This window comes from Rhamphochromis longiceps, linkage group LG22 (genome assembly GCF_057381845.1).
Source record: "Rhamphochromis longiceps isolate RC_006_pf linkage group LG22, R_longiceps_female_GT1.1, whole genome shotgun sequence".
Classification (NCBI taxonomy): domain Eukaryota; kingdom Metazoa; phylum Chordata; class Actinopteri; order Cichliformes; family Cichlidae; genus Rhamphochromis; species Rhamphochromis longiceps.
The window spans coordinates 9,030,172-9,048,986 of record NC_140577.1 but is presented as its reverse complement, the minus strand read 5'-3'; the positions used below and the strand labels follow the sequence as shown (position 1 = coordinate 9,048,986).

Here is an 18,815-nt window from a genome sequence, read left to right as displayed (position 1 = left end):
CATGGTTTATGTATTTAAGGTCAGTTTGAAAGCGTCTATAGTTAAGTTTTCCCAACCTGAGTATTCAGGCAATAATTAGCTATACCAGAGAAACAAGAGGGAGATGTGGCTCTATCAGAGAATCCTGAATTTGAAATCTATTGGATAATTTTATAACGGCAAAGATGTTGATAGAATAATAATGCTCAAGAAGAAAAACTTTATCTTGTGCATAGTTTTGAAGCAGTTTTCATTCAGATTTGATGATTATGCAGTTTTTACATGCTAGTTGTCATCACAGTCATTGGAAATTAGAATAGTGTTTTTAAACAACTGACAAAAGTGGCCAAAAGCATTTCCAAGACAAGTGCTGAAACCTGTTTCTACTACTACAAGCATCTTTTAAATTTCTTAAAATTATTTAAGAAAATAAGATAAAAACGTGATTTCTTCATAATTTGGAGAATTTGTTTGTTACAGCTGCTAAAAATTAGGTTTACCTTTTGAGGTTTAAGTCATCATGGGTGGTAACTCCAACACTAAAACCACCCTAAACCGTTTAAAAAATAATAATCTGTGTCAGTTAGAATGAGTTTTTATTTGTTTCTTGATAGCCAAGCTTTGGCAGAACAGTGTAATGAGAGCAAAAATTAGATATTCTTGGTTAGGGCCAGGGTTGGGGTTATGTCTAACTCACCAGTGGCTTAGACCTAAGTCAACTCAGAGGGTCAAGCACAGGGTGTTGCACACTTAACCTCTGGGTGACCAGATTGGTCACTTCTAACTGCAAGGTGATGGCTGGATTGCCTGCTGGGAGCAAGTCTCCACACAAGCTCAGACTGACTGAACTGGTTACAAAGTGTTTGTATTCAGGTTATAATGCTACAATATATTATATAGTGGTAAACCTACTTTAAAACAAGGTTGCCCAGCACATATGACATTGTGATCTAAATCCTGTGTCTGTGCATGAAGACAGCAGCTGTAAAAGACAGCAAAATATTTGCAGTGTTTGACTATTTGTTGCAGTTGTTGTATTATCACAAACGGATTGCATGTAATTGGGAACTTGACCCCATTAAACTGCAAGCGGATAGCAGACTGTATCGAAATGTATGCAACTGAATGTTGTAAATTTTGTTTGGGTTTTTTTTTGTGAATTGCCTACAACAAACAAGAGTTAGAAATTAGCAGTAGCTGTAAAAGCTATGTGTAGCACATCTGTGTTGGAACAGACGGATTGAAACTATGTTAAAATTGATCGTCCCTTTCAAACAACTGGCAGCGAGTGGTCACAAACCGGTCCTCATTTCCAAAGAACCATTTAAAAAGCAACGAGGCTGCAAGTTCACTGCACACCATTGCACTATTTTTGGTTGTGCCACAGTCCCCAGCCATGATGTTCCTTAGTATGGCTGTAGCATAGGTTAAACTACTTTACATATTAGTAAATGAGGGTTAGTCCTTAATTATTTTTAAAATTTGAATGCAGTCAAATACATCAATCTATGTACTAATGAGCAGTTCAAGTTAATTGAGTAAACTACATTAATATTACATTTTATTTAGAGGTGTCAGTAATCGTGTAGTTTCTGTAAGTATTTATAAAGTGTCTCCCAAATGCAGCCAAGAAATGCAAACTTTCTTTCCCCCGAGAGAGTGCAACCATTGCAGACCTCAGTGTCTAAAATTCATGCCCCGTTCAAGTTATTCATGTCAGCTCATACAGTAAAAGTGTTCTGACTGACTGGATGGTACTTAGTAGCATTCCCAAATTGCAGATCACTGAAAAATCAAAAGAAAAAAAAAAAGAAGAAGAATCTGATAAGGTGTTTGGGCACCAGATATAACCATTAAAGGTTTTTCCTTTAATTTGTCACCTGTCTATGAGTTTGGTAGCTGTTCTTTGGCCCCAGACAAGTCTAATCAAGCTTCTGGTGACACTCTAGGCCAGAGTGATGTGAAAAATGTTCATCTAGAGCCATCAGCTGTGCACACGTCAGCTGATATAGTGTGATTATTCTCTCTAAGTCTCATTTAACAGTGTCTGACATTCTGGTGTTTTGGCTCCCTCTGCTCATCCTTCAGGATGACGACGGCCTGGATAAAAAGTGCTGTGTGACTTCTCACAATTTGAAATGAGGACACGGTGCCCCTCTAAGAGGTCTCTGAGGAAGCGAGAAAAGTCTGGACCGAAAGCATTTACACGCTAAAGGTCATAAAAACAAAACCAGAAAAAAGTTATATCAGGATATTAAACTGTTTAGGTTTGGTCTGTTGCCATGTGTGTAATTTGTTTCCCCTGACAGTGAACGAGGTGTGGTGGTGAACAGATCAACCACAAGCATTTACACTGAAGCTGAGCGGGAACGTGGAGGTAGAAGTGAGTCATGGTCTTTTTTTCCCCTTTTATGTTTTATTGTAACATCCTCTCTTAGCCACAAGCTTATAAATTCAACACGCCAAACTGTTAGTATCAGTATTGTTGTATGAAATTTATACCGTTTGTTTTTTTTTAACTTGCACATGTTAAATCCTGTCAGTATTCACCTTAATTTATCTTTTATTTTTTTATCCCTTCATAGCTGGCTAAACAAAGTAAAACCCAGCTGTTTTCCTTCACATACCATCCGGTACACGTGAAGTATAACCCTCTGCATCTCTACCATCCAGCTGCTTCCACCCTCCTCCTCCCCTCCCTTCCTCCTCTCTAACTGTATCTCAGGCCTTACCTCAGCTTCAGATTTTCCATAAACTGCTCCATCGTGACCTCGTCCAGGAGCACAAAGTCTGACTTCCCAAACTCCAGGCCTTCCAGCTCCGCCATCCCTGTTTGAACTCGCTAGACACAAAAAAAATAAAAGACAGACCAAACCCGGGGGAACAGAAAGCACCTCAAGGAAGAAGAAAGAGAAGTATGCTCGACTTCTGGGACCCGGTAGTGTGTAGAGAGTGCGCTGTAGGCGTGGCGTGATCTTTGGTTGGGTCTTGAGGCTGTGTTCAGTCAAGTCACTGCTGTGGTAACATGCTACAGCACGTCATGCTGTCAGTCACTCGCCTGTGCCCTCACACGGACCTATATAAATAGGAGGAGGCTATCTTTAAAAGCTCAAACCGCTTCTGCATCCTCCTCCGGCTCTGTCTTCCTGCCACAAGTCGTCCAAATTTCTTAGCTGTCACTAAACAGTGCTTAACGCGCTTGCCTTTCAGCCTTGTCTTTTTGTGTGTCTGTGTGTGTATGTGTGTAGATGTGCGCTTTTTTTTACTTATATCTTTACTTTCCAGGAACAGAAACTCACATTTGAGAAGCTGCCAGACAAGAGCAGTTAACCTTACTAATTTGGGGGTAGAGAAATGGTCTTAATCTCGTGGCATTTCCTTTCTTAGTTCCGCATCAGCAATGCATCATGTTCCTCAGAGATTTCTCTCAAACCAGTTTCCAGTTTGTAGATGGTGAAGATAAGGTTTTCCAGCAGCATGTTAGTATGTACGTATGGGTGATTTAGTTCAGAGCTACAGGAATGTTGACAAAGACAGATTTCCAAACCCATTTTGACTAAACATTGCCTCATTTTTGGCTTTTAGTCAAAGATCATGAAGTAAGAGCTAAATTTAGATAAAAGGTTGACAATCAAAAAAAGAATTATCGAGACTTATCCACTATCAACATACGGTAAGCAGCTATTAACTTCAAGATCACTCAAGATCTCAAATCTAGGAAACGTTCCCACCTCACACCCTCAGAATCATCAATTTTTTTTCTACAATAACTTAAGCCACGCAAAATTTCATCTTCATACTGTGAAAATTTCAGGCTCTTGTAGTGCGTACACTGGGGTGGGGTTGGCACTCTTTGCATTGCCTGATCCGTTTCATTCTCTCAACTGCAAAAGGTGTTAAATCTCTGTGAAAAACTGCAACCTAATTAATTTTACAGCCTTTTCAAGAGTCAGAACCTCAAGCTAAAATAACTTTGACACTCACTCAACTTTAAGCATTAGTGTCATGGGGCTTATTACTGCACCAGTTTCAAATCTAATAACAAAAACAAGCATTAGTATTCTGGATCTTTTATTTAAGATACTTTAAGCTGCTTCTTTGGCACCATGGAGCAACTGCACTGGGTGTTTTATCCGTTATCTGACAATCTGACAAGAAAACATCAAAAAATGTAGCAAAAACACACAAATTAAACTGAACAAACAAGGGACATAAATCAAAGTTAATTTTGTTTCTTAAAGTAGATTTCTCAGTTGAATGGTTAATCTGGCTGAGAAGCCTAGAAAGGCAGATCTTTCCCAGCATATAAGCGTTTCCCTGTTTTATTGTCTGTTTGTCTCTAAATGGGGCTGTAATTCACAAAAAGAGCATCAGTTCTTCTTAAATAGGACTTGAAAGTAGAGATTGAGGACAGTAACTAATCAGGAAAGTGTTTATTGGGGTCTGAAATCAAGTGAGCAGTTAGGTCAATTTTCCACAGATATCAATACAGTGGAGTTCCCTTTTGAAACTAAAACATTGCCCCCTGCTGGTGATCAGAAATAATGCAGGTATTTCAGACGCTTCCACATTAGCTTCGCTTTATAAACGTGGCAGTCTCATTTATATATATATGTATATTCAACCTTTTCTCAGTGGTTAATGATGAATTTGGCTTTCAGTTGACTTTGATTAATTATATCTTCAGCCTTTATTAGGAGCATGTTCAGATAAAAATGGTGATGTGTAGAAAATGACGAAAAAACATCACTTCCTCTAAATGTGTCTAAGTATAGAGTAAGACCAAAGACTTGATGAACAGATGTCTAAAAATGTATTTATTCTCAAACCTTGAAGCCCATTTAGCCCATTTGGATGAACTTATACATTCAGATGATTATATCTGGATTCCTCTCAGCACCGAGTCAGTGAGTCTAAACTCAATCTGCATTTCCAACATGCTCCTGCAGTTCTCACTTATCTTTCCAAGCACAGACAAGTGACTGCATGACTCAGTTGGACTGTTTTTGCCATGATGAGCCAAATCCATGCCTGTACTGTCTCTTTGATAAATGGAGTCTGTGATAAGGATAAGAAGCTGCTCTTTATGAAAAACCATAAACGTTTTGCTCTAATATAGTGTGGAAGTGCTTTTTAAACCTGCATTTTTTTCCAGTGACCAACAAGCGGCGACTCCTCTGGGCGAAGAAGCCTGGTTTTATATTGTCCTTTAAATGTGCTTAAGGACAATCATGGAAAGGATGTCTCATTTTGTTAAATGCCTGTTACTTCAATTTCCTGTCCTCCCTTGCCTCCTCCGCTTGTATCTCTTGTGGAAGAGATTAAAATGTGAGGAGAGGAAGTAAGAACGTGCACACTAGGAAATGGACATATTTTGGCAATCCCCACTTACCCAACCAATTATCCAAGAAGAATTATACACATGATCTGGGTTAACTAAACTTTCCTGTCTATTTACAAGAAAAGGGAACTTTTGAACCCTGATCAGTGTGTTAACAACTACTTGTACTTCTAAATGATAGAAACCATATTTGGGAAAAATGTTTTTAGGGTGCGGGCTTTATGCCATATCCTGAAGTCAGACCACAGTCAGTCACACCATGAATCAAGTTGGTAAATCCACACACTCACTGGCTAATGACTTGTGATTGGTCACCATGCCCTGGATAATTGTTCTTTTTTACTCTAATACTCTGGCTATGACACAAAATCTCTAACCTGTGTCTTTGTTTCTGTCTATAAAGTACTTTTACTTTCTATAAAGTGCTCAAGTAGAGTAGAAAAGCACTAAGAGTCAGTCAATTCACCAAACTGGATTTAAAAAACTCCTCCTATGCCTTCAGCACTTTAACAAACTCAGTGCGCAGGTACATCTTAGCCTCTTAAGGTTCTTATCTATTTCAGATATAATGATGACATCATGCTATGAACACTTAGCAACAACCTAAAAAGTCTTAATGCACCGGAAACAAAAAAAAATTAATACATTATATCATTTTTATTTGATGACAGTAACATCTAATTTATATCCACAAGTGCTGAATTATGCATTGTATATTATGACACCATTACACTTCCTGGCAACCACCTAGCAACAGGCTAAAAAATACCTAATTTGTTTTTGTTTTTTTCATTTCTTGTCAGTAGCTCAGCAATAACTATGTAATTTATATCCACAAAATTTTAATCATAACTGTATAGCAACCACCTAGCAAAACACTAGCACTGACTATTTTTAGCATTTAAACAACATCTACAGCCCCTGTGACTTTGTATGTAAGCTTTCCAGCATCACAAACAGGCCAAAAACACTGTAGCTCTTTAAGCACTAGTGACCATAATTCACTTAATTTCCCTAATTAATTCAGCAGAAAATTCATCCAAAAAGTGTACTGTGGTCACAGATTAAGGAAGTTGAGGGTTGTTTTCCCATAGACTATGCAACTGGAAATCTTTTTGCATCTAGAAGTGTCGCCCCCTGGTGGTCAATAAAAAGAATGCATTTTTCACGTTCTCCTATACTTTTCAGACACTGAAGCTGTTGTCTGTGGTTTTCAGATTTAATGCTAAGAATCAACTTGCTTAACCTTTAAGTCAGCATGAATGGGGGAGTCTTTATGATAAAAAATGCCCACAAAAGTCATTTGATGAAGTCTATGAAACAGCTGAAAGCTTCAGTAAAGCACTAACTCGAGGTTGAGATGGGATTGGTGTAATGTGGCTACTCTAATCCTTGAAGTAAAAGTGGTTATCTTTAAGTTTTCTGTCTTGATGAATAAAAAATATGTCAGTATTTGATTTCATGTTCAGTGTGTGACTGAACCTAGCAACAGACCGATAACAAAACAGGGAAACCACAACATGAGGCTGCGTGGAGACATTTCTCACCATACTAATGTGTTTTCATTATTACGTAAAAAAAACAGCCTTTGAATCATAATCATAGTCATCAGTGTGTGGTCTTTATGATTTACACTTGATACATACACTTACTGGAAAATAGACGTGTAAAGGGACTTTTTGACCGAAAAACAAAACGCCTACCTACTGCAGGGCGTTCATCTACCTCTTGACATCCTCTAGTCTCCTTTAAGTGTCCAATCCTAAATTTATTACCACAAAATGGCAGCAAAATCCACTCAAACACTCAGCTGGTCTTTCAGTTATTACAGTGAGCCTGTTAGATCCTCATCAATACTTCCTCTCTCAGGTCAGATCAACGTCAGAGACTTTTTCACTTCCTGCTCTGGCTTCCCCTCATCTTTTTCTGACTCCATTGATGTTACAGGGAAAATGTGATAGCGCAGAGCACACAGTCACTAAAAGATCCAGAAGAAAAACACAGATGCATCACATTTCATAAACATCGCGTAACCTTAAAATGTGCACAGTGCTTGTTTTTTATTCACTGGTTTATACATTCACATACTTTGCATTTCAGTGAGCCATTATGATCCAGAGCAAATACTGATGTGTGAAAATATTAAACAATGGTGGTGCGACCATCAAAACTAACGATTAAGAGATGTCAGTCAACTGAGTTGACAATAAAAACGTTTCATTAACTATTAAATACAGAGTCATGGTATTTTCAGTTAGTCTCATTGTCCTCCCTGTCCTTATCATCCCCCTCTGTCACACCGACCCTCTGCATGTCCTCCGTCACGACATCCTGGTCTTCCTCTTTTACCCCTTCATATTAAGCATGTCCAGTATATCCATTATCCCTCCTCTGCACATGTCAGTGTGTAATCCTTTTTATGTAAAGCTTATTTTTAGTGTTTAAAATGTTTAAAAAATCTACTTTTGAAGAGTGTTGTGTCAGAATCAAAATCAGAATATTGCACCACAAAACAGAAATAAATCAATGTTTACACTTAAAGTATTAAAAAAAGTTAAAGGTAAACAACGGAGATAAACTGGTACATCTACACAGCTGATATTATAAAGATAGGCGTACTGGTAGTGGTGTATCTGCCAGCATTGATAGGTTTAAGGCACAAACCTTCATTATTCAAGCAGTCTGGACTTTATCCAAATGAACCTCTGGAAAATCTCCCAAAGTCTGAACAGCATAAATGACCGCCTTCATTCAAGGGTCACCAGAGGATAACTAGATCTGACCCGGCCATCGGCCTGACCTTCGACTGACAGATTACACCATCATCTAACAAGTCTGAGTGTAAAAAAAGCAGCAATAAAACAGTTCAATCATCAACAGAAAATGAACAGAAACAGTCCTTTGGTTTAAGCTCCTTAAACATGAAAACAGCTTTTGTTTTCTTGTTTGAACAGAACATTGATTCACATTTCTTTGCATTTTGAAAGTTTGCTCACAACACTACACAAACTATTTATTCATTTAGTTAATTTTAAGTAACAGTGAGGTTTGAAACTCCTCAGATAATAACAAAAAAGTTAGGATGGAGCTGTTTCGTTAAAATGACTAATCACTGGGTGGCTCCATCCACTACATATTGACCAGCAGTCTCAGAAAAGGGGAAGAAGGAAGGGCTCACCTCTACCTCCTCTGTTGTTGTATGTAATTATTAAACAGGAAACTGATGTGTGTTTTTTTAGTGGTGGGGAGGTCCACAGTCTCGTGCTTTATGCAGACATTTTATTACTTCTGGTTTCAGATGCTTTTAGACGTTTGAATGATGAGCTCTGTTTCAGTATTGTTAGTTTAACAGAGCCAAGTCAGACACACTGGTGGCATCTGCAAAAATAAAATAAAACCTTCTGTCTCTTTTCAGAATATGTAGATTAATTTTAAATCTTTTGTTTTTTTTAAATGTCAAATTATTCTTTGCAGAAACAGCACCAGGCTAGGACATATTCTACCCACAAAACACGTGTTTTGTCTGGATTAAATAAACAACAAACAGGTTTATTGTCATTCTCCAGTCGTTATGCTAGGCTAAGCTAACCACTGATCCAGGTTGCATTTCCTTAAAAGGCAAACGCATATTCCTTTCAAGCTTGAGCCCTGGTTTCAGGATTAGTGGTGTAACACCACACAGGTACTCAGTAAGAAAAAAAAAAACATGCATTTAGACCCTTTTAAATACTCACACACAAGAAGAGCAGCGGTGCTCTGTTTTGTGTCAAGAGAGATTCTCTCTCACTTCTTTTTAAAATTTCTATTTATCTTTTTTAATTTGTTCTTTATCTCATTCAATGTTAAAAGGTTATTTAACCTGGATGACTTCTGAGGTGGAGGTTTACTTTCTCTCTCTTTCGGGTTACCATTGACCCTCTTTGCATCTTTATTTTCACGGGACAGAGACCACACTCTTGGCCGACTGTGGAAAGCATCAACTTCCCGCCCAGTTGTGGCATCTTTCTGTTCATCATCCTGGTGCTTCGATGGGGAGTAACCTGTGGCTCCACCGGGCGATGTATCAGGGTTGGCAGCTGTTTCTGTGCTCTTGCGATTAGTCGGTGGAGCGGAGCTGCTCCTTCCTCTGGAGCCTTTAGCTGAGGCTCTCCCCGTGCGTCCGTGCTGGTCACGCCCATCCAGCAACCTCTGCTTTAACAAGAAGCTCTCGCGAGATGAGCCAATAAGATGAAGCCTGTCGCCCATCTCGCACACCAGCACCGAACCGTCGACGTTTCCTTTTTTCTTAATTTTCGTTAAAAGCATTTTGCCATCATCAGACATGTCCTGCAGAGGAACTTCCTGTGTGCGTAGTGTATTGCTAAGAGAAACCATAAGGCTCTGCACTTTACTCAGTGCTATCTTTGAGTTCCCCCCCGTTAAAGTGATGTTGACCATATCACCACAATCCTGTGCTTTCATTTTCACATCATGGCTGATCAGGATGCTGTCCATTTCTTTTTTCCTGAACCGGTCAGCATACTTGAACACATCTGCATCAATGACAAAAGTCTTCTCTCCGTGCCTGAGGGAACCACGCTGGTCTGGGGACGAGCCTGCAGCGTACCCATGAGAGGCTGGATGGCTACGAGAAGGGCCTGGCGCTGATGATGAGGAGGAGGTGGGGGAAGATAGAGCAGCGTGTGGGGGCTTGTCTCTGTGACTGTAGTTTTTGGGAATGGCTCCAGAAGATGCAACTGGGGTTGGTGAGGATGAAGAGGATGGCGACATCTTGGTTTGTGATAAGGGAAGCTGTTCTAATTTAGCCTTTACCTCTTTGAGCTTAGAAAAATGACCCTTTACACGCACCTGACCTTCTCCTAGATCATGCATCTCAAAGCCATGCAACCTGAGGATATTCTTCACTTCTCTCTCATCTTGAAACTCTTTCAAATGTAGTGTTGCCTCCACTGGGAAATCCATCTGAGGACAAGGGAGAGGGAGAGAAGGACCAACAGCATGAATACATAAAGGATAAATCTGACCTAATAGAACATAAATAACAGTAAATGTTCAAGTTACCTCAGACATTTTCACGGTTAAATGATACTGTTGATCATCGATCTGCAGCACATCAGTCTGCTAAACTCAGCAGGAACTGTTAAAAAAAAGATGTTAAAATTATTTTATAGCCTCAACTTGGGCGTTAAAGTGTCCTGATTCACTGTAATAACATATAATCAAATCCCTTATTCCTCTCACCTAGTGCTGGTAAATAAACCCACTCTGCAAACTAAATTAAATAAAACTGAAGTAAAAACAACAATATTCACTGCACAGCTTGTTTCAGAGGATGAACTGAGGGTCTGCATGAGGACCCAGGATCAGATAAAGAAAGACTATTTTGACCTGTGAATCATGCAAAGCTACTCTATCATAGTCCAAGACAAAAACGGGAGCGCGGAGGCAATTTTACTGTTGTTGCATTTCATTCTAATGCCTACAGAGGGCGCTAAAGTACCACAGATTAATGCACCCTGAATGGCTGAAATTATTATTATCCACACAGAAACGTCCAACCCACAGCAAACACCTTCACCTCCACCTGACCCCCTGTTTAAGGCCAGCTGAGCTCCAGGTGGACTCACCCTCTGGTCCTGGACTATGATGACGGCCTGTCCGGGCTGGTGAGAGGGGCACACCACACCTACAGCACCTCCCCTCCTCCGTGCTTAGGTCTGAGGAAATGAACCGATGTTTTTCAGCTGTCCTGTCACCTGGTGAAACACCTGGAACCCCCAACCGCCTAACCAGGCCCCCCTGCTTATGCATCTCCAGGAAGGAGCTGGAAACCCCTTGAGACTCACTTGTTTTCTACTTTCTGGTGCCAGAGAGACAAAGCACGGGATCTGTCGCGTTTACTTAGTTTAATCGAAAGTGAAAGTAGCGCTTTGAGGTCAGTCATAGACACAAAACATGTGCAGATTAGCATTACTGACCCGCAAAACTGAATAAAAGATGTGCAGGTATGATGTGCAGCCACTGCAAAGCAAAAACTTCATTTTTTAAACCCCTCTAAACTTTTTTTTTTACGAACACTGCTCCTGCTGATTCTTGAGATTACTCCATCATAGTTTCAGTAAAGATACCAGAAACAGACAGACACCGAGGATCTGACGACCCACAACTTACTGTTACTTCTCACTTCTCTGTCTTCATGACACCGGCTTTGTTTACTCCACAGCCCCGTGGAAGTCAGGACGAAATCGAAACTCACACGTCACGTCCGTCACACACTTTTTACACAGAAAACCATGCAAAACATATAATTTATTACCACCAATAATTAAATTATAGCTTAAAAATAAACCAGTTTTAAATGGAAATCTCTTGGGATACATTAAAATAGGTTTATTTACACTTTAAAAAGGTGTTGGTTCATTTCCGCCTCGTTCACAGACTAAAAATGTCTCACTGCTGTGTAAAGGCCGTTAAAAGCCATTAAACTTGTCATATCAATTTATTAGTGTTAGATAAACAGAGAAACCCAATTAGATCACGGTCACGCTTTAAAGTCAAACAGGTCTTTAACCTTTAGTGCCTACATGTAGTGCAATGGCGCCCTCACGTGGATGTAATGCAGAATTAAACATTTAGGCAGAATTAGTTGTTTTGGGACAAACCTCCACAGCTGCTAATCCCACTACACAAAGCATCTACACAAAACATTTTGCAGAGGGCATCAGCAGCCATGACAGTTTGTCTTCAAATAACAACTGTAATCCCCACGTTTTAACTTTTTATCTTGAAATAGTACTTTTTTCAATATTTTTTTTCTTAATGTGTCCCTAATACTCCATCATACCCCTCAGCATCCTACTAGATACACCTCTGGTATTAGTTTCAAAATCCTGTCACCTTGTTAACACAGTCACGACTTTATCAGAAAACTGAGATTTGAAGTCTACAAGATTTTCAATAGATGTACCTACGGTATCAAATCAACTCCAATCGTTCTCCAGTTATCGCATTCACAAACTGTCCCTTCACCCAGGCCAGCACGGTGTTGACAATACCCCACAAGCCATTTATGGCTGGAGGGTATCAAAAAGAGGCTGAATATGAAACTGCCAGGCAGGCGAGGAAAGGGAAGACCACAGAGAAGATTTAATAGATGTATTGAAGGAGGACATGTTGGTGTGACAGAGGAAAGATCTGGCCTGCCTGGCCTGCATTTGTATAGCGCTTTTCTAGTCCCTAAGGACCCCAAAGCGCTTCACACTACATTCAGTGATTCACCCATTCACACACTGATGATGGCAGCTAGATTGTAGCCACAGCTGCCCTGGGGCGCACTGACAGAGGTGAGGCTGCCGGACACTGGCGCCACCGGGCCCTCTGGCCACCACCAGTATGATAGATCTGCTGTGGCCACCTCTAAAGGGAGCAGCCAGAAGAAGACAAGCTGGTTACCCATCACAGATTCAATCAGTAGACAGATAAATGTGCATTTAACAAATTCTGCAGAGAAGAGAGACCTCTGTTTAATAATCCGTATTTCACTGTTTTACATCTTAGTGCCGTTTTGGTTACTGTATTGTTCTGTCTCTGTAATATTTTGTGTTTAAATCCTTTTTTTTTTTGCTGGTTTTTAGTCTGTTTGGGTTTTCTGTCCAAAGCAGGAGCGGGGAACTCCAGGTCTCAAGGTGTCCTACAGGTTTCAAATGTGTCCTTAATTCAACACAGATCATTTAAATAGTTAAGTTACCTCCTCAACCTGTCTTGAAGTGCTCCCGAGGCCTGGTAATGAACTAACCATTTGAATCAGGTGTGTTGACCCAGGGTGAGATCTAAAACCTGCAGGACACAGGACCTTCAGGCCTGGAGTTCTCCACCCAGCTCTAAGGGGATGGGGTTTTGGGCGGGATAACAGGAGCAGAGAAGCTGCAGAGGCGTGTGAGACTGCAACTCTGCTTCCGGGTCCCAACTCTAGATAGTCACGTTTTGGAGGGTTAATAAATTTGGCCAGATTTCTAGAAATGAGAGCAGAGCAAAATCCAAAGTAGGATGGATGCCGTCTCTCCTAACAAGACCAGGTTTCCTCCAGAAAGTTTCCCAATTATCTATAAAGCCCACATCGGTTTTTTGGACACCACTCAGACAGCCAGCAATTTATGGAGAACAAGCAGCTAAACATGTCACTCCAGGTCTAATGTGTCATTACTGACGATGTGAATTACAATTTTACTGAATTTACATTTAGCCTTAGCCAGCAGTTTTAACTTTTTCCCAACGTCACCTGCTCCAGCTCCTCGAAGGAATAAGATAAATAAAACAAAATCCATTTTCATGATTTTATTTTAATGTTTCTCTAGTATTCATTTCAATTGGTTGAACACTTTCATGTGTTTAAACGTAGAACAGATTATAATCGATTTATCTCTGTGCAAATACATTTTTCTAGTTTCTTTAGTGTCACAGATTCTTTCAACATTTAACCACAAAATCTGCAAGTCAACTTAACCAACAAGTGCTTCAAATGACAGTCAACCTGTACATTACTAAAGCAGTGCAATAAAAAATATTTTAATATTTATTTATTTTGCTTGATCAACTGGTTCTCCGGCTCTCTGGATGAAATCTGCAGAGAACAAATTTAAGAAGAAGAAAAAAAAAAAAGACAGTTTAGTAAAATGGTTTTAAAAAATAAAAATAAAAAGATGTCAGATATTCATGGATTCATTTTCTCACCTGTGAGGCCAGACTCTTAAATCTCTGGCGCTTTGAGCAACAACAACCATCTGCACTGGAGAGCTTTTCTCTGGAAGCACTGCCATGCTAGAAAAGACGAGAAGCACAGGTTTCATTTACAGAACTGTTTATGTGCAAACAGAGACATCACCCAACAACCTGACTGAGCCGGACTAAACGTACACACACAAAAGTTCACTAAATAAACATTTGTTTATTTATTTGCACCTGACGTCTAAATGCTGAAACATGGCGCATTTAACAGAAATATCTTACTGATGTTAAACACGTAATTCTTTTTGTAAACACAGGATTTAGTGGTAGGTAATGAGTGAGGCCTCTGTGAGAGGACCTTAAAACAATTCGCACTTCTGGATTTAATGAAAGAGCCTTTGTGTTAGTCCAGAACTGCTGCTATGACACTTATTACAGTTAAGAGATGTCCAGGTGAACATACCACTTGGCGTCTATTGAGACATCAACAGCAGACACATGCTGTGGTTTCTCCTGTGCAGAAAATAGAAAAACAGGTTCAGTAAAGAAGCTAAAATACAACGCTCGAGTGTTACAACAAGCCTTCAGCTTCAATTTAAACAGAGTAAAATAATGTTGGAGGTTTACCTACAACCCTGCAGCGAACGGTCAAAGCAGGGCCTCAAACAGCCTCACATTACTCTAGCAGACACAAGAGGAAAGGACAGAGCCACTGCAGGCTGAGCCTCGCTGGAAAGTCTGCACACCACCTACACATTCACGTCATGTGTGACGGAAGACGGCGATGGAGAGATTACCTTATTTGCAACTCGTGGTCCACGCGGTTGGAACTGAAGATGGCAGCTGCCCATCTTCATGTGCTACTCTTTATGAGTCATTCCTGAAGAAGCCAGCCGCCTGTGTAAACACAGAGAAAGATAAATGTGAGGTTTACGTGGTTTGAGATCCATTTCAAATATTAGCATCTGTAAACTTCAGCAAGGAATTTTGCCTGAAATGTTACCTAACTTTACTTCTGACAGTATTTTTGAACTTTTTAGAAATACTGAAGGTTTCAGATTCATCAGGACCAAAAGTCTCTTTGCAGAAGGTTTAACACATCTTTTCGCACCTTGAAGCTGCTTGTCTTTTACGCCGTCTGTGTGTGAACATTAGTAATGCACAGAAATAAGGAATGCCTGCTTTGTAACTGATAAATCACTTAAAACAAAACAAAACAACCTGTCCACTTTGTCAGAGGTTTACCTACAACCCTGCAGCGAGTGGTCACAGCAGGGCCTCAAACAGCCTCACATTTCTCTAGCAGACACAACAGGAAAGGACAGAGCCACCGCAGGCTGAGCCTCGCTGGAAAGGTCTGCAAACCAACTACAAGAGGGAAGATTATGATGAAGAAATTACCATGGTCACATCTCGTGACCCATATGCCATCGACGGCAGCGGCCAGCCTTCGTGCACTGCCCCTGTGGATTAATGCAGAATCCAGCTACCTGAATAAACACAAATGTACAGAGACAACTATTTGATACACTGAAAACCAAAATGACTAAAATCACTCACTTTAAAATCTGTTTTACTTTGTAATGGGTCTGTGAGCGCGAGGAGGGAGAAAAAGGCGAGTGGAAAGGTACGAGTTGTCATCAAGGAAAAACGGGAGCTGGAAGCATGTAAATATAATAATAACCACTGCAGCCAAGAAGAGAGCCTGACGAGCCCAGTTGTAAGTAAGCTATTAAGACTCGACTGTACTCCGTACTCCGTGTTCGTGTTTTCCTCCGAAAACAATAAGTTCCGTTGGGGCAGCCTTTCAACGCCTCTCTCTGTCTCTGGCAAGAAACGTTGGGGCATGCATTCTGTATTCTGCAATGGAATACATTTTAAAAGTAACCTTCCCAACACTACCCATATGCCATCAACGGCAGCGGCCAGCCTTCGTGCACTGCCCCTGTGGATTAATGCAGAATCCAGCTACCTGAATAAACACAAATGTACAGAGACAACTATTTGATACACTGAAAACCAAAATGACTAAAATCACTCACTTTAAAATCTGTTTTACTTTGTCTGAGGTTTACCTATAACCCTGCCATGATGGGTCACAGCAGGGCCTCAAACAGCCTCACATTTCTCTAGCAGACACAACAGGAAAGGACAGAGCCACCGAAGGCTGAGCCTCGCTGGAAAGGTCTGCAGGATTTTCACAACACCGTAAAATGTTTTCAGCCTGTGGGCCCAAAGTAAGAAACACCGGCTGTTGTTAAACTCAGTCTGCCATGTGTGTGAGACAGCCAGTTGGAAGAAACGAAAAAGAAACGCGGCGTGTAAAACTTTAAAACGCGACTAATGTAAAAAATAAGTAAATTGTAACGTAACCTACCCGCTTCAAAGTCATAACTTGGTGTGCGAAAGCTGAAACACTTCATATTTCAGGTTGGATGGTAGCAGATTAATCAAACGCACCGCCATGTTCGTCCACTGAATTCAACTGGAGACTGTGCGGATGTGACGTAGGTTTAGCATGTGCACGGGGTTTCCCAGCAGGGGGCAGTAAAACACCAAAGATGGCTACCGAATGTTGGTTTGATTTTTTTTTCCCTTTGTAAATTTTTTAAACATAAATACATAGAAAAATACATACACGCATAGATAAATAAAGCTAAACGGTTAAGAATGTAAAACTGTGACAAAATAATAATAGACACCATAAATGAAAATAAGTTAAAATCTGTTTAAAGCATAGGGGTTTTCTATTGGTTACCAGTTTCAGTGACTTACTCAGGATGTTAAACTTGTTCATCCACTGATTTATACATGATCAGTTTTGAAGTACTTACTTTATGTGTAAGCAAGCCTCCCTAATAACAATAAAGGATTGACAACACTTTCCACACAGATTGTTGCACTTGTTAGGTGAAAAAAGGAATTTTTAAGCAATCTTATCAGAATCAGAATCAGCATGCTTTATTAATCCCTAAGGATATTATGTGGGTTACAGTTATCACATTCTCAAACAAAAGATACATTCCAGTTCTTAAAGCAGAGAAAAAAGCGTGGTGGTGGTGAGGAAAGAAGCTGTAGTTGGTTGGCAGGGTTGGCAGCAGACCACTGAAGACAGATAGGCAACTACTGTAATTTTGATGGTAGTCTGTGACACAGGACCAACACACACACGGGTTATGCTTAGTGTCTTTTTATTTTGAAAATAATCTTTTGGCACCCGACTCGGACTCAGCCACTCCGTCTCTCTGCCAGCATCATCTGCTCCAGCTCACTGTGGGCACACAAAAAGACATAAACACAGTCCCATACACCTGTTGCCTCCCCACCTCCGTGCCGCCCAGAAAGCTCACTGTGTCACCCTTCCTCTGCAGCAGGCCAGCAAACCACGCCCCCGCCACAGAGTCATTTGACGATGGCCTTTGGCTCAGGTCACTTTGCTGTTCAGAAATGGATCAATGAACTGATCATCATTGGGACAGTTGACTTTGAGCAGATAATATCCTTAACACATATCCATTTGTTTTGCAGTTGCAGTCAAATAAGGTTATGTTTAAAAACTAGATGCAAAAGCTCGTCATGGTTTCAGTGTCCTTAGTAATGCTGGGTACCATGATTTCTGCAGAACACTAAAGTACTGTGACAGGAATAATTAGACTGATGTTATACTGCAATAGCTTAATGGCAATATGGGTGGTTAAGATTTACATTACCAAATTGTAAGAATGTTTGTAAATTAAAGTATATCAGTAGAATTCACCTAAGGGAGCATATTGGCTTGGGTTGGCCTGGATCTCTGAGGTTCCTGTTGGTTGGTAAGTGCGCAAAGGAATTTTAGTGTACAGTCTGTGGGAAAACATCACCAACACTGAAGTTAAATAGAGAAAAAAAAATTTCTTAAGAAGAATTTACCAAAACCAATACATAATATATTAAAATATATTAAAATCTTGGGCTTAATAAATCTGTTTTTCACAAGCCAGAAACACTAAACTACTGTTAATTATTTTTAGAATCACCACATTGTGGGATCACACCAAAGCAAATACATGCAGGTTTAAGGAAAGTGCTTTAAAAATATTTCATTTTCCTTGGACTGAGCTGTTGTGCTCTTCTAATAAAAATTTTAATTAGCAGTAGTTTCTCTAATGGATGCTACATAATACTTTACTGAATAGAATCTTACCCATAAAAGAAAAACTTTTTTTTTTTTTTTTTTTTTAAATATTTTTATTGAGAGACAAGTGTACAGTAGTTTACAATGACAACACAATCTGTTCCCCTCACATATTTTTTAGTTTTTCTTACATGAACAGACACAATAACACACACACAGAGAAAAACATTTTGAAAAGTGCTTTTTATCTACCAGCATGGACTATTTCTACGTAGGAGGGCTTTTATAACCCAGTGGACAGCCGTTGGTGGTGGGTGTTGGCAGCTCTGGAGCGTCCATGAGGAGATCTCTTGTGGTCGATGACTCATATTGCATGGCGGTACAACAATGTGAGCTACAGATGAGCAACCGTCTGCCCGGGCCTGCACCATCAGCAGACGTCCGAAAAGAATTTCAGCTTTGTTTGCCTGCAGTGACGCTCGCTCAGCTGACACGGCCTACATACAGATGAAGGCCTAAAAGGGACAAAACACAGGTTAATATTTTTGGCAAGATGCTGAGACTTAAAGAAAAACTGATAGATTTTTAAAACCTACATAAACTGTAAACAATAAACCAAATATATAATAATCCTATTTCAGCCTTTAATTCCAAAAG

At 40.1% G+C, this 18,815-nt stretch overlaps 2 protein-coding genes, 1 long non-coding RNA gene and 3 other non-coding genes across 11 annotated transcripts in view; all 6 read right to left on the bottom strand.

Moving 5' to 3' along the window:
• Positions 1–3,561, bottom strand: part of myo1g (myosin IG) — a 65,985-nt gene extending 62,424 nt beyond the window's left edge. Inside the window, exon 1 of the mRNA XM_085396123.1 lies at positions 2,712–3,561. Coding sequence (XP_085252249.1) covers positions 2,712–2,806 — 95 coding nt within the window. The 5' untranslated portion in view covers positions 2,807–3,561. The remainder of the gene's footprint in view (positions 1–2,711) is intronic.
• A 5,423-nt stretch (positions 3,562–8,984) lies between these two features.
• On the bottom strand, positions 8,985–11,550 carry rbm43 (RNA binding motif protein 43). Of its 3 annotated transcripts, XM_085396815.1 has the most exons (4): positions 11,492–11,534; positions 10,948–11,037; positions 10,382–10,457; positions 8,985–10,282 (listed from the first exon to the last, which is right to left on the bottom strand). In XM_085396815.1, the coding sequence occupies exons 3-4, from the start codon at positions 10,388–10,390 to the stop codon at positions 9,104–9,106; spliced, it is 1,188 nt and encodes a 395-aa protein (XP_085252941.1). In that variant the 5' UTR covers positions 10,391–10,457; positions 10,948–11,037; positions 11,492–11,534; the 3' UTR covers positions 8,985–9,103. The 3 variants fall into 3 exon arrangements, with proteins under 3 accessions (XP_085252941.1, XP_085252942.1, XP_085252940.1); XM_085396816.1 differs by lacking the exon at positions 10,948–11,037 and having other exon boundaries at positions 11,492–11,550; XM_085396814.1 differs by having other exon boundaries at positions 10,948–11,531.
• A 2,089-nt stretch (positions 11,551–13,639) lies between these two features.
• LOC146643373 (uncharacterized) lies at positions 13,640–16,547 on the bottom strand. Of its 4 annotated transcripts, none has more exons than XR_014909422.1 (6): positions 16,422–16,547; positions 15,446–16,016; positions 14,842–14,941; positions 14,508–14,557; positions 14,051–14,137; positions 13,640–13,940 (listed from the first exon to the last, which is right to left on the bottom strand). It is a non-coding gene; the product is annotated as an uncharacterized LOC146643373 (long non-coding RNA). The 4 variants fall into 4 exon arrangements; XR_014909423.1 differs by having other exon boundaries at positions 15,446–15,534; positions 15,622–16,536; XR_014909420.1 differs by having other exon boundaries at positions 15,446–15,534; positions 16,422–16,512.
• LOC146643376 (small nucleolar RNA SNORA9) lies at positions 14,655–14,788 on the bottom strand. Its single transcript, XR_014909464.1, has one exon. It is a non-coding gene; the product is annotated as a small nucleolar RNA SNORA9 (small nucleolar RNA).
• LOC146643375 (small nucleolar RNA SNORA9) lies at positions 15,273–15,407 on the bottom strand. The gene has a single exon (XR_014909463.1). It is a non-coding gene; the product is annotated as a small nucleolar RNA SNORA9 (small nucleolar RNA).
• On the bottom strand, positions 16,103–16,237 carry LOC146643374 (small nucleolar RNA SNORA9). Its single transcript, XR_014909462.1, has one exon. It is a non-coding gene; the product is annotated as a small nucleolar RNA SNORA9 (small nucleolar RNA).
• Positions 16,548–18,815: the final 2,268 nt, after the last annotated feature.